A 14,382-nucleotide genomic window follows, 5' to 3' on the forward strand; every position below is an offset into this window, starting at 1 on the left:
ATGGCCAGTTTTTTGAGCTCCTTTCTGCCCAGCTGCCTCCCCTCCCTCCTCTTCCTCCTCCAGCTGTCTTCCAGCTCTGCAGGTAAGATTTCTCTTTATTCCTGCCCTGGGGAGACCCTGAGAACAGGAAGGCTAGTTCCCTGGGCTCACCTCCTTCAACTCACCCTCAAGTTGCCATGCAAGTTATCTTTTCGAAACATAGATGTGCTGACATGGTTCCCCTCAGATACCGCCAGTGCCTCCCTACAGCCTTCAGAAGGAGACCCAAATCCATCATGCGACCTTAACTCAGGGCTCTCCTTGAACTTGGTCTTACCAATCTTTCCAACTTTGCTTTCTCACCTATCAAATGGGGAATATCATAATAACAGCCTCTTGGAGTTGCTGTCAGGGTTCAATTAGATAAGGTATATATAATATGCTTAGTTGTGCCTATCCCATGGTAAATCATGATAAATGTTTGTTGAGTTGTAGTGTCTCATCATGTTTGAGAGTTCTGTCTCACACTATCAGGCACTAATAAGTTTTTACAGAGGATCCCTGCTCTCTGAAGACAGATTCCCAATCTCAGGGAGCTGCCTAACAGAGAAGGCTCAGAACATATACTCCCTCGGGAAATGGCTGCAGGTCTAATGGAGAAACTAGCTTCATCTTCTAGTAGCTCCAAGGCTGACAAGGAGATATATCCCACAGAGGAAAAAAGACTGGGAACATGTACAGGGCAGGGTCCAGGAGCTGTAGAGAGGGCTGAAGATACAGAGGAAAAGAAGGAGGAAAGAAGGAAAGAAGATCCTCCACCTCTAGGGTGGAAGATCTCAGAGGAGAAGAATTTGGGACCAGGGTGTGAACAAATACAGAGGGCTGAGAAGTGATGGAGAGGTGGTGGTGGAGGAACGACCAAAGCAAAACCTCGAAGGGGAGAAGAAGGATCAAGTTGGCCAAGACTGAACAGGGAGGCCCATGGGACAGTTAAACTGCAAGATACTGGACCACATTCCAAGGTGGGACCTAAAGGCTGGGATGACCACATGCTAGAATGTTCTGTCCAGGGAACTCACGGTATCTCTATAACCAGAGACCTTTAAGAAAAATTGAGCTTCTCCCTGGCTCTAGAATTCTATTTAAAAATCAAGTGTCTTCTTTCCCTGTTTAGAAGCAGCCCTTCCCATGAAGGGTTTGTTTGTCAAGGTTCCCTCTGATGCTCAGTTTCTTTTCTTTTGTGTCTTGGATAGGACAGTTCAGAGTAATGGGACCAGGGCAGCCCATCCGGGTGCTGGTGGGGGATGAAGCGGAATTGCCCTGTCGCATATCTCCAGGAAAGAACGCTACAGGCATGGAGGTGGGATGGTACCGACCCCCCTTCTCCAGGGTGGTTCATCTCTACCGAAATGGCAAGGACCAAGATGAAGAACAGGCGCCTGAATACCGGGGCCGCACGGAGCTGCTGAAAGAGACTATTGGGGAGGGAAAGGTGACCCTCAGGATCCGGAATGTAAGGTTCTCAGATGAAGGAGGTTTCACCTGCTTCTTCCGAGATCATTCTTACCAAGAGGAGGCAGCAATAGAATTGAAAGTGGAAGGTGAGTAGTGTCTATAATAGTAGGTATTGTCTGTTGGGTGGCCAGGACGTCCCTTTGAGCCTTCAGTCATTCTCTCAATTGAGATGAGATCCTTCAACCCAAACAGCTCATTCCTGGGAATTAACTCCATAGAGATACGCACATCAGTATCTCTGGGAATTCATATGCTCACATTGTCCGTTACATCATTATTCTGTAATGATGTAAGGAAGCCAGAATCAGAGTCCGTGCCCATGAGCAGGGAAGTGACTGAGTAAACACTGTTACCCATACAGTGAATATCATGCAGCCATTTAAAAGATTGTTGTAGGACCATTCCAGACAGCTTGGAGGCATTTTACAAGGTATTGTTGAGTGATAAAAGCAAGCTACAGAATCTAGGGAACAAAAAATTTATCCATTTATATAAAAGTGTGTATATAACATGCACATTTGTGGGTACGTATAGAGAACTTTTAAAACTTTTTAAATAGAAAAAATGAAAAATGTAGGCAGCAAAATCCAAAATAATCCATTTGTGATTATTTTGTGCTACTAGAGGGGAATATTACTTATCTGAAAGATAATCAAAGTATCCAAGTGGACCTTCTCCTTTCTTGTTTTGCTTTGGATTGTCTTTTCATTTATTTGTTATAAACAAGGGCCTTATTCCTAAGGAGTCAAACCCTATTACAGTGAATTCCTCATTTGATGTGTTTGTAGTGTTTTATTAGATGAGGAACATTATTAAACAATATATTCCTGGTAAACATCGTTGCAAGGAATTAAACAAGTAGAACTAATGTCTGAATATAATCATAAAAAGAGATGTTACCTATAGATTTTACCTCCACTGATTCCTTTCTCCAGAATTTCATTTGTGGTATGTTTGGCTTTTTGTTTGTTTGGGGGTTTTTTGCCGTACGCGGGCCTCTCACTGGTGTGGCCTCTCCCGTTGCGGAGCACAGGCTCTGGACGCGCAGGCTCAGCGGCCTTGGCTCACGGGCCCAGCAGCTCCGCGGCATGTGGGATCTTCCCGGACCGGGGCACGAACCCGCATCCCCTGCATCGGCAGGCAGACTCTCAACCACTGCGCCACCAGGGAAGCCCTGTGGTATGCTTTATGTGAGGGATGACTTTGAAATTTATTTTTTTGTTTTATCCCCGAGGGGTTAAGACAGGGACAAGGAGGGGGAGATTTGAAAGTTAATTGCTATTTAATTGAGGAACAAAAATATTCTGAGGCCTGGGCCTCAGGTCATTTCCCTTCCCTCCTCCCCACCTGCTGGGCAAACATCAGACAATTGATCACTTTTGTATCTCAAGGGCCACTGTTGCAGTACTGGGACCAGAAGACGGCATTGTATGCAGGATAACAAAGCACTATTTCTAGAGACGGATCTCAGGGATGTGAAAACAGCTTTGTGTGTCACAGAATGTTCTTCATACAGCTGTTTACACTGGGGGATTTTTTACCTGCAAGGAAGTCTGATAGTGAGGATCTCTCTGGTTTTCCGATTTTCCTCATTCCTGTTCAGTAGCTTCCAGGCTCAGTAACTGCCTCCCCAAGTACATCCCCACCCCACCCCAACAAGCAAACAAACAAACAAATGAACTGCCTGGGGAGAAAGTTTTCCTTTCGGTGGATTTCCACATTCCCACCCTCTTCTCCTTTCTCATAATCTGCATGCCTAAGAGTCTTTTAAAAAAGAGAGTTTAATGATGGACCACCCACCTAGCGTGAGGAAGCTGAGACAAATTTAGGACTGAAATGCAGTAACTATGTGATTGCCAGGTTTCAGGTGTAATTACCTCACCTCTTTCTCTAAAGAGTTTCTAATCTCTCCTTCTAACTTTGTATTTTTCTTGTCAGTTTTGTGATTTTATTACTAGTTGTCTCTAAACCTTTCTTAAAACTCTTCATTATGAAACTTTAAAACATATACAGAAGTAGAGAGATTATTATAATGAGCCTCCAAGTTCCCACCACCTGACTGCAACAGTTATGACCCAAGGACAGGCCACCTGTTTCACTAGACCCCACTCATCACCATCCTCCCCAAATGAATTCCTCCGGCAAATCCTAGGCAGCATTATTGTGTCATTGCTAAATCCTCAAAACCGTATGTCTCGAATAGAAAAACTCAAAAACAAAACAAAATCATAACCAAAATACTATTATTACAACTTTAAAATTTAACAAAAATTCTTAACAATACTCAGTCTGTGTTCACATTTTTATGATTGTTTTATAAATATATTTTTACAGTTGGTTTGCTTGAATCCAACCCAAACAAGATCCACAGGTTGGTATTCGCCCTGTAGAGTTTCCCACGATCTAGATTTTGCTGATTTCATTCCCACGTTGTTTAATACAGTGTTCCATACCTTTTATTTTCTGTAAACTTATAGATTAGGATATGAACAATCAGATTCAGGTTCGATTTATTTTGTCAAGCATATTTCATAGGTGATGCTATATTCTTCGTTCATATCACTTTACATCAGAAGTCTCATAATATCTCTTTTTCTCTCTTTTTGTGATCCTAACCCTTTGTTAAAATATAAAAGGTGTACAAAAAAAGGAACTAAAATATGTAATTGTTAAACATGTTGCTCCAGGTAACTTCCAATGAGAACTTTGAAAGTAGAGCTGGCTGTGTTTTCTTCTGGGGAACACAGTAACAGACAAGAGCCTGAAACCGCAGCTTGAAGGATGGTATTTATACCTAAGAAACCAGTTTGATGTTGTTTGCTGTGACTTAATGCCTACCCTGATGGCAGTATCTTTATCTAGCCCCCTAACGCAGAGAACAAGATGTCAAGGGCCGGCCCTGAACATTGAGATTATACAGGGAAAGCTTTGGGGCACTGAGCCGACTCGAGAATGGGCAATAGATGGCGCCAGAGAGCCAAAGGTCATCCCCTGTCTATCTTTCCCACTCCATGTCCGCTCAGTTACCAAATCCGGCGGATCTTACTTTCTCAAAAGCTCCAGAAGAAAGTTTCATAACTCTTCTTTGTGTCATGCACCCTTTTGTCGGACCGGTAAAGTCGATGAACCCCTTCTCAGAAGGATATTTGAAATGCATAAAACATACTTGTACTGAAATACAGTTATCAAAATATTAAAGTAAGATATGGGGTGGCCCTAATAATAGTGTCATTTCAAAATGAACATAAGTGACATTTTGAGATTTCTGTACCGTGATATGAAAATATGTGTGATTTTTAGGGATGACAAAGTCTCAGGTTCTGTTCATATTGTTGTGGAGTGTTTCCTACAAACATAATTGAAAGAAACACTAAATTTCAGCTTAAAGTTTACTGAAAATATGTATTTTTTTCCTATTTAAGTTCACCTTGACTTCCTACACTGCCACCACTGTCCTAGGCTCATGTGTTTTACTTTCACCATTACCATGGCCTCTTAATTGACTGCCTTCGACCCCCTCCTCCAGTCCTGCAGTCAGTAAATCAGACCTTGTCACTCCTCAGCATGAAATGCTTCAGTGTACCCCGTGACCTTGAGGATCAGATCTAAGTCCTTTTCGTGGTTCTCAGAACTCTCCAAGACTGGCCCAGTATACAGCCTCGACTCCTGTCATTCTAAACCACTGGCCCTTCCCAGAAACAACCACTTACTTTTCCTTTAAACCTAAGCTTAGGTGTTAGTTCTGAGTCATCTTCTTTGATCCTGACTCATGGAGCTGTGGGCACTGTGCTGGGTGTTGATGACGCAGTGCTGGGCCCCCCGGTTCTGCCTTTCAGATCCCTTCTACTGGATCAACCCTGGAGTGCTGGCGCTCATCGCGGTTCTGCCTGTGCTCCTCCTGCAGATCACTGTGGGCCTTGCCTTCCTCTGCCTGCAGCGCAGACTCAGAGGTACAGGCTGGAGGGTGGCTGGCTGGGGACCCTTCCCTGAAGTCCCTGGTCTCTTGGAGCTTGGTCAGCTAACGTTTATTTTTGAGGGACTTCTGGGTTCAGAACTCCATAACGACAAGTTTTACATCCTACCGAATGTAAATATCATTTAGATAATAGGGCCTTTCATTTCCCTATGAGGTAGGGCTGATATATAATAGCCCCATTTTAGAGAGGAAGCAACTGAGGCCTGGAGTGGTTCAGAGATTTACTCAAGCTGGCACAGCTTATAAGTGGCAGAGCTCAGGCCTAAACCCCTATCTTCTGGCCCCTGAAACATACACAGCAGCTTATGCAACTGGGGGAGTGTGAGCTTCAGAATCAGGCAACTCTGTGCTACTAGGTTTAAATAAAGATACTGTAAGTAAAAGTCCCTACCACATAGTAGGTGTTGTTTCCTCCTTTTCCATCCAACACTGAGGACATGGGTTCAACCGTCTGAAGCTCCTCTCTTGTGCCCAAGAGCTTTCATTTTGAGACTTCTCCCCGCCACCAAGCATTCTCAAAGCCAAAGCCCTCAGGGCCTCCAATTCTCCTCCGCCTCCCATTCCTAAGAGGATAAAGCAGCAAGGATGGCTTGGAGTATATGAAGGGGGATATTGGTGGGATCTTCTCTTCCCTTGACCTCATCCCAGATTACCTCTTCTCCCACATGAGAAAGGTCTTCAGCCCACATGGCTGAGCAGAAAGAACCTGATCAGTGGAGTTGGCCAGCCTGGGTTCAGATCCAGTTCAGACAATGACGGAACTCTCCAAGCCTCAGTTGCCTAGTCTGAGTCAAGTAGAGATAACATCCTCCCTCCTACAAGTTATGGGAGGATTAAAGGGGATAGTGTTATGTAAAGCACCTAGTACAGAGCCGGTCACAAAGCAGCGGCTCAACTAAAAACTTAGTTCCTTCCTTCCTCATTCAGATGCGAAGTAGCTTTAGATTTACTAAGTGACAACCCAGCGGGGCGGAGTGACCTTGTGAACTGAGAACCAGCAAGAAAAGGAGCAGAGAGCAGTGGGCCGGTAATAAAACCTTAGATTCGTTTGGGGCATTGGTGAACATCGCTGTCTACTGAGCTTCTCCACTTTCTTTAACCCAATATTTAACCCAGGCAATAGCCAGGGAATGAGCCTGAACTCCTGCTTTCAAATCTGGTGCTCTTCTCACTCTAAGGGAGTTCATGGGCTACTGAGAAACAACCTGCACAAAGGCCCAAGGCAATGGGTGTGGAGGGGCCCCATCTAGTGCCTGAGCTGGAACTAAAAATGTCGCCTTTTTCTATTTTAGGAAAACTTCCAGCAGAGATGGGTGAGTTCCAGGCACCTTCCCTCCCCATGCCTCCCTCCAGGTCTTCTGGTGTAACTGAAATGGTCATTTTCTCAGACTATCTCTGCCTCTGTCCCAATACCCTGTGCTCCCTTCAGGCGGGAACTTCACTATTAAAACTCCTATAACCAGTCATAGAGTCTCATTCCTCTTCCCTGCCTTCAGCCAGAGTAGAAGTAAAATCCTACAGCTTCCTTTCCTCCATCGTGCATCACTTATAATTTAAAGTGACTAAATAACAAAGGCTCAGAGGAGAAAAGATTGCTTTGAGTGCCATACTAATAATCCCTTTCCATTTGTTCTTTCAGAGAATCTCCACCGGACTTTTGGTAAGTCCTGGGGTACCCAGCCCCCCAGGTCAGCTTGGTGCTTCACTCGGCTCCTGTTACCTGGGGACGTAAGGACCCCTGGCTTCTGGTTGGTTTCCTCCCTCTCTTGTTCTTTCTTTGAATGTCATCATCTGCACCTAGGATGGGTTAGATAATAGCAAACACTTACATTACGCTTTCATGTACCTGGCACTGTAACAGCTTCCCAAATGTTAACGTTCTGGGAATTACAAGTACTTTATGTACATTACTTCTTTTTTCAGGAATTACAAAGGGGAGGTAAACAGATCCTTTGCACGTCAACTTGATGTCTAGTTGGGGAGGTGATACATATACATAAATTACTGGAGAACAAAGTACATATACATCACCGACAACTCACAGAGGAAGGAGTTTTCACAGTACAGAATGAGTAACTACATGTGACTCCTCAGGGAAGGCGACTTGGGGGAAGAGTGAAGACATCAAACCCCACTAGAATGTTGGCCTGGACTTCCTGGTGGTCCACTGGTTAAGACTCTGCACTTCCACTGCAGGGGGTGAGGGTTCAATCCCTGGTGGGAGAACTAAGATCCCGAATGCCATGCAGCAAAAAGAAAAAAAAAAAAAAAAGAATGTTGGCCCTAGGACATGGTCTCTGTCCTTTTTATTCACTGCAGATTGTCCAGTGCCTAACGACAATGCCTACAATAGAAGGGCACCCAAATATTTGTTGAATGGGTGTTGCAGAAATTATAAGATGGTCCCTGCTCTGAGCAGCCTTCCTGAACAGCCTCTCCTCCTGAGGCTGGAGGTGCCCCTGGCTCCACGCTAGCATTTAATCAGTGTGCAGGAAAAACAACACACATAGTCTGCAACTCAAAGGGAAGGAACAGGATCTTTGTTTTACAGGATTCAAAAAAACAAAGGTCTTAAAAAAAAACAAAACAAAACAAAAACAAAAAAAAACAAACGAACCAAAAAAACCACAAAGGTCTTCACTTTTTGTGCTCTTTGGCAACCTGGTGAAGCCTCATGGGCCCCTCCGTTCCCAGAATGTTTTGAACTGTACACATAAAATATAACACATAGGATTACAAAGAAAACCACTGTTTTGAAATAGTTTTCGAAATATAAACCAATTTGTGATAAAGTAACAAATGTACATTAAATAATATACACTAAATACAAAATATACATTAAATAATAAAATGTAGCAGCAGGTCTAATAATTTGGTAATTTCAAAATATTGATAAACAGTATACTGAGATTTCTGCACCAACTCTGAAGGGCATGTGGTTTCCATTGGTGATAAAGTCACAGGTACTGCCGATAACTGGTTTGTTAGCTACATTTTTAGTGTAAGAAAATGCTAAATTCAGTTTGAAGTTAGTGAAAATAAAAATGGAATGCTTTTCTCATCCAAATTCATGAACTCCCTGGACTCTATCCACAAACTATTTTGGAACCCAGGTTAAGAACCTCCCCCCTCCACCACCCAAAATAAACCCAATAATAAATGGAGAGGGGTGGGTGGGACACAAGGGGGAACACATGTTAATCCTGTTTGTTCTGTGGCAAACGATTCAGATCCCCACTTCCTGAGGGTGCCCTGCTGGAAGATAACCCTGTTTGTAATCGTGCCATTTCTCGGACCCCTGGTGGCCTTGATCATCTGCTACAACTGGCTACACGGACGACTAGCAGGTGCAGTGCTGGGGCAGCAAACAGGACCACTGGGCAGCAGGGGATCAAGCCAGCCCTGAGTGGGAAACATAAAGAGGGTGGATGGAACCAGGGCTCAAGATTCAGAGCTGGAATTTCCTTCCTGCTCTGTCCACATGGCCAACTCCAGGCTCCTCAGAGAATCCATAAAGAGCCACTTACTGAGATCTGTGGGGTCCCTTAGTGGAAAGGGGGGGGGTGACTATGAATTCCACAGGGAGGATGTGGGAGGAGCTAGTCATCTTCCACTCATCACCTATTTCTCTTTGTTTTCAGGGCAATTTCTTGAAGAGCTAAGTAAGTTTTCTTCTCTTTCTTATAAGCTGAGAGCAAAAAAAACAAGGAAAGCAGCAAGGGGAAGAGGGGGCTATTGAGGGATCAAAATCCCAAAGGAAAGGAAGGGCTAGTGAGCCTGGCTGGAGGGAGGATTCCTCCTCCACCTTCGTGCTCCAAAGCAAGAATCCCACTCCAGCTGGCCTCCTTTCTCAATTGTTCCCTACAGCAGGTGCCCTGGGCCTCCCCTCCAAGGCCAGATGACTCCACAGGGCTTTCTTCTCCCTGGTGTGACAGTTTCATGACAGAAACTGTTGACAGCTTTTTCAAGTCATTTTCTCCTCCTTCTAGGAAACCCCTTCTGAATGATGTCGCATCTTGGCAGGGTGGAGAAGAGCCTGGTTGGCCCAAAGACTGGTCCTCGGGGATGTCACATCCATCAAGTTGCACTCACTGGCCTCTTTGCTGTGGGGACATTCCAATCTGCACTTGCAGGAACGCTCTGAATTCCAAATAGGATCAACTTCTCTTCTGTCATCTACTTTGTCTCTCCCTTTCCCCAGCTCCTTCCTTCCTCTCCCCCTTTATGCTGCCCACATATTTCTACTCCTTGGTCTATCTTCCATCTGGAAGCCCTCTCTGGTTACAGCCAGGCAGCTGCTCTTTTCTCCATCAGAGGGCACCTGTGCTGCAGAGTAACACAGACAAGAGGGTCTCTGCCATGAACTGGAGACCAGGAACCTCCTCACTGCAAATTATAGCACACCAACTTTGCAAATGGTGGTCGTTTCTTCCAAGATCTCAGCCCTGCTGGGAAGGAGCAGGAAAAGTCCAAAAGATCCAAGACAGCGCCAAGTGACCTGCAGAGTGAGGACATGGGGAGCCCTAACCAAAAACAGGAGATGGGGAGAAACCCGCAAAACACTGGCCAGAGCTCCATCTTGCCCCAGGCAGCCTACTGAGGTGCCAGGGGAGCAAGGGGTGAGAACTGGGCCACACACCTGCTTTAAAACGCCTCCCTTCTACATCTGGCCCAGATGGGTCCCTCACACTCTCTCCCCCACTCATCTTTTTTCTCCCATCTTCATATCTATTGGAGTGTCCACTGTTGTCTTCAACAACTACTACTTGATGGTCTGTCAGACACAAAGAAACAAGCTGGGTGCTAATTAATAATACTACAAGTTTCCATGTGCCACCTCTTGTCCCTTTTCCTTTCTGTATTTCCTTCATTATTCCTTCACCTCTCTCTTCCTCTACCCCAGTCTCCTTACCCTGGAGGTTAGCCCTCAGGAAAACCAAACAGAGAAAGACCTTGGGTGGAAAGGCCATTTATTTACATTCCCAGATCTTCACTGCCTTATCTGCTTTCTTTCCTCTGCTGCCTTCTCCCCTCCCTTCCTTCCCTCTCCTGAGGGTATGGATCCAGGAGAAAGATCCGTCTCCTCCCCTGCCACAGTGGGCGCATCGGGAAAGAAGCCAAGCGACTGACCCAGGATCGCCCAGCATTTATGGGGACTGCCCAGGCAGAGCCCCTTGCCCCTGTAGCCCCCCCAGTGACCCAAAAGGTCCTCTTTCTCCCCAAAGCAGACGTCGCAGATAGGGCAACAGTAGAGCTTCTGCTTCCAGTGAGTCTGCTGGTGCCTGACCAGCCCAGAGAATAAAGTGAAGGACTTGCCACAGTGGAAGCAGCAGTTGGACTGCTCTGTGAAGTGGGCCTTCTGGTGGCTGGAGAGACAGCTTTTCTTGCTAAAAGTCAAGGGACAATGAGGGCAAGAGAAGACTTTGAGTCTTGAAGGCTTTCCTGGGTGAGAGCTGGACTTGGTATCCAGGCAGGCGGTTCTCGTGTTGGCTGCCTGGGTCCTGGTCACAGGCTCTGCAGTTGTAACGACTGGGCGCTGAGCCTTCCCAGTGACTACCTGGTTCTTGGTTGCAGGTGCCGGGCTCCTGTCTATAGATGGCTGGGTCTGAGCCTCGGGACCGGTGGTTTTAAATGAGGGTCCTTGGGTCCCGGCCACTGGTGCATTGTTTGCAGTTGCCAGCCCCTGGAATCCAGCTGTGTTGTCTGGAATCTTCAGGATATGCTTCTGGTTTCCAGCCCCCAGCTCCTGGCCTTGGTGTATCTTCTGGTGGCGTTTGAGCTCAGACTGGTCCCGAAAACACTTCCCACAGAAGGGACACGAGTGGGGCCGGTAACCCAGATGGACACGGCGGTGACGGCTCAGTCCAGAAGCATCACAGTAGGTCTTGTCACAGAGCGAGCAGCAGAAGGGCCTCTCCCCAAGGTGCTTGCGCCGGTGGTAGCTGAGGTCCTTGGGGTTCAGGAAGGACTTCCCGCACTGGCCGCAGCTGTGAACAAACTGGTGGTTGTAGAGGCTGGAGCGCTTGCTGAAGCACCTGCCACAGGTATGGCAGGTAAAGGGTGGCCCAGCCCAGGATGCTGGGGACACTGGTGTCCTGTCCAGGGACCCAGCTGGAGCAGAGGATGGGCCTGCTCTTCTGCAAGCAAGGGAGACCTTCTTGTCATCGCTATTTCCCTCATCTCCCAAACTCTGACTCTGTTCTTGAAGTTCCTCTCTCTTGTCTCCTGTAGGGAATGAGGAAGAATAGCGAGATTCACCATGACAACCCCGACACAAGCTCTCAGTCCAAGCTACTTCCCCTCTTTCTGCCCTCCCTCTCCCCCCCGCCACATTCACGCTCACTCTTAGACCTCAGAGGCCAGAGATAAGAATAAACTTTGGGGTTTTCCAATTAAAAGCAAATAAAAATTTAACTGGAATCTTCCAAAAATATCAGAGATCAAAATTTTAACATTTCTTGAAATCCATTTCATTTTTTTTTTAAATTGAAGTACAGTTGATTTACCATGTGTGTTAATTCCTCTCATTTTCAATTTTGTTCATACTCCCAGACACCCCAGATACCTATAGGTGACCTCGTAATATATCATGCAAATTGGGACGCTTGAATGACGGGAGGTGCTATTAACAATCAAGCTAGGATGAGAAGCATAAACCAGGACTGTCCTGGCAAACCAGGAGTGTGGTCAGCTCAGACTTAAATTTCTCTCAAGTCTTTATTCTACTCTTAAGAACAAGTCTCCCCTGCTCCAACTCAGCATCAAGCTCATCTCCCTTCCCTTTCTTTTCTTTTGGAAAAGACTCTAAAAAAAAAAAAAGAAAAATTTATTTACTTATTTATTTTGGCTGCGCCAGATCTTAGTTGCAGCATATGGGATCTTTTAGTTGCGGCACACGTGTGGGATCTAGCTCCCCACCCAGGGATCAAACCCGGGACCCCTGCATTGGAAGCATGGAGTCTTACCCACTGGACCACCAGGGAAGTCCCGGAAAGGACTTTTTAATCAAGGCGGTATCGCTGACATAAGCAACTGACATGGAATCTCTCCATCTCTAGAAACTGAAGATATTCATTTGTCCTGAATGCTTTAGATACTCATCTTCTTGAAGCCAGGGGACTTGAGCAGATGATGTCAAGGTTTCTTCCAGCTCCACGTCTGACCAGGCAGGAAGGATGCAGGCTCGGGGTGGGTATGCAGACCCCGATCCTCTTAGTCATTTCTATCCTCCCAAGGCATGTCCTGGGTCCTTTTCACCCTCCTCTCTCCTTTGCAATTCTTACCTGAATGAAGGCCTTCTCCGTTTGGGGGACGGAGACCTGCTCTCCACTGTTTCTCTTCTTGTTCAAACTTGGCGATCAGGTCTGGATTAGACAGAAAGATTCTGACTGGGGAGTGGGAAGGAGAGGAAGAGTTGGAGTCCCAGGCTCGGCCCCTTCACACCTGATGGGGATAACAGGCTACCTTCTTCCGTTATCTTTGGTTTAAGAGCCATAATCTGGGACACTTAGGTGCAGGGAGGAGACACGCAAAAGGCCAGCTCTTAACAAAGTGCCTGGTATATAATAGGAGTGACTCAGTAAATACTAGTTGGATGAATAGGCAGATTTGCATACTCTGAGAACATTATCGTCACGTCACAAGCCTTATCTTTGCCTTCATGCAAGCTTTCATTTCTTCTTTCACCCTGAGCCTAGTAACCCAGATCTTGCATACCTGGAACGTATAGAACCAAGGATCAGTGAAGCTAATTGTGAGTTGATCTACCTGCCCAGGGAAACAAGATGTCCCAGAGGCCTGGGACAGAGGGCTTGTGAGGAACCCCAGCCTCTTACCTACAGACATCAGGTTTCTGAAGGTCTCTGACATAACGTCCTGGTAGAGGACCCTCTGACTGGCATCTAGACATTCCCACTCTTCCTGGTTGAAATTCACTGCCACATCCTCAGAGGTGACTGGCTTCTGGAAGAACAGGAGAGATTCAGAGAGTCTGTATATAGACAGACAGACATCCTGTCTCAAGATTCAGACAACTAACAGAAAAAGAAAAACATGGAAGGAAGGGAGAAATAGGAAAAGACAAGTACAAAGCCAGCAACTTTAATGTACAGACAGGAAAGGAAGGATGGAGAGGAGGGAAGAACAATGTGGGGGGAGAAAGGAGGGGTATATACTGAATATAAGTAGGAAGAACGCAAAGGAAAAAGGCTGCCACTCTGATGAATTTCAGCAAGGACTCCTTGAAGGATGCCAGGGTGGTGTGGAGTCTGAAAAAAAGTCCTTGAAACCCCTTCTCCTGAGTGCTGTTTATCTTGGAACACTCTTGAGATTCCATTTGTTCTGTAGACAGGATAATGGATGAAAGAGCTCCTGGAGTCCAGGACCCAGTCCCTCCCTCTGTCTCTCGCTAGGTCTCCTCACCTTCACCCATGCCTTCCACCAGCATTCTCCCTTCACGGCTTCCTGCAGGGCCTCCTCATCCACCTGAGGGAGCAGCTTCTGTACAGGTTCAGTTGGCTTCAGCAGGTCAAACACCACCTCTTCCCTGATGTCTCTTTCTAGCTTTATCCACTCCTGGTCTGGCCCCCAAGGCTGACTGGGCTCCTTCCTGGGGCTATCTACCTCCCAGTGACTGAGCAGATGGAGAGACTTTGAAAAGGCCCCAGGGTTTGATGTGGCCTCCAGTGGCAAAGGTATCTGCTCCAGGGGGCTGTCTTCCTTTTTTGTCCTGCTGTCCAAATTCTCCTCTTTCACAGCTGAGAACATCTTTGATTCTCTCCAAGCCTAGGCCACAGAGTTCAGGAACCTGGTCACCCTCGGCTCAGCAGCCGCTGTTCAGTAATGCCAGCTTGGGGCTCGGAAGGCGTCGTCTGCCTTCTGCTTCACCTGTTTCTAGCCGCTGGCTGGTGCCC

General features: G+C 46.4%; 2 protein-coding genes across 2 annotated transcripts; one reads left to right on the plus strand and one right to left on the minus strand.

The window, feature by feature from the left end:
• On the plus strand, positions 1 to 9,255 carry MOG (myelin oligodendrocyte glycoprotein; the record flags this gene model as incomplete). The annotated part of the gene is made up of 7 exons (XM_082663092.1): positions 1 to 82; positions 1,233 to 1,580; positions 5,331 to 5,444; positions 6,763 to 6,783; positions 7,110 to 7,130; positions 8,701 to 8,817; positions 9,112 to 9,255. 7 exons carry the CDS (start codon positions 1 to 3, stop codon positions 9,207 to 9,209), a joined length of 801 nt encoding a protein of 266 aa, XP_082519218.1. The 3' UTR covers positions 9,210 to 9,255.
• A 1,181-nt stretch (positions 9,256 to 10,436) lies between these two features.
• Positions 10,437 to 14,236, minus strand: ZFP57 (ZFP57 zinc finger protein; the record flags this gene model as incomplete). The annotated part of the gene is made up of 4 exons (XM_082664813.1): positions 10,437 to 11,695; positions 12,754 to 12,834; positions 13,306 to 13,432; positions 13,892 to 14,236. The coding sequence occupies 4 exons, from the start codon at positions 14,234 to 14,236 to the stop codon at positions 10,461 to 10,463; spliced, it is 1,788 nt and encodes a 595-aa protein (XP_082520939.1). The 3' UTR covers positions 10,437 to 10,460.
• Positions 14,237 to 14,382: the final 146 nt, after the last annotated feature.

The sequence above is a fragment of the Grampus griseus genome (assembly GCF_964374135.1).
Source record: "Grampus griseus genome assembly, chromosome: 10".
Taxonomy (NCBI): Eukaryota; Metazoa; Chordata; class Mammalia; order Artiodactyla; family Delphinidae; genus Grampus; species Grampus griseus.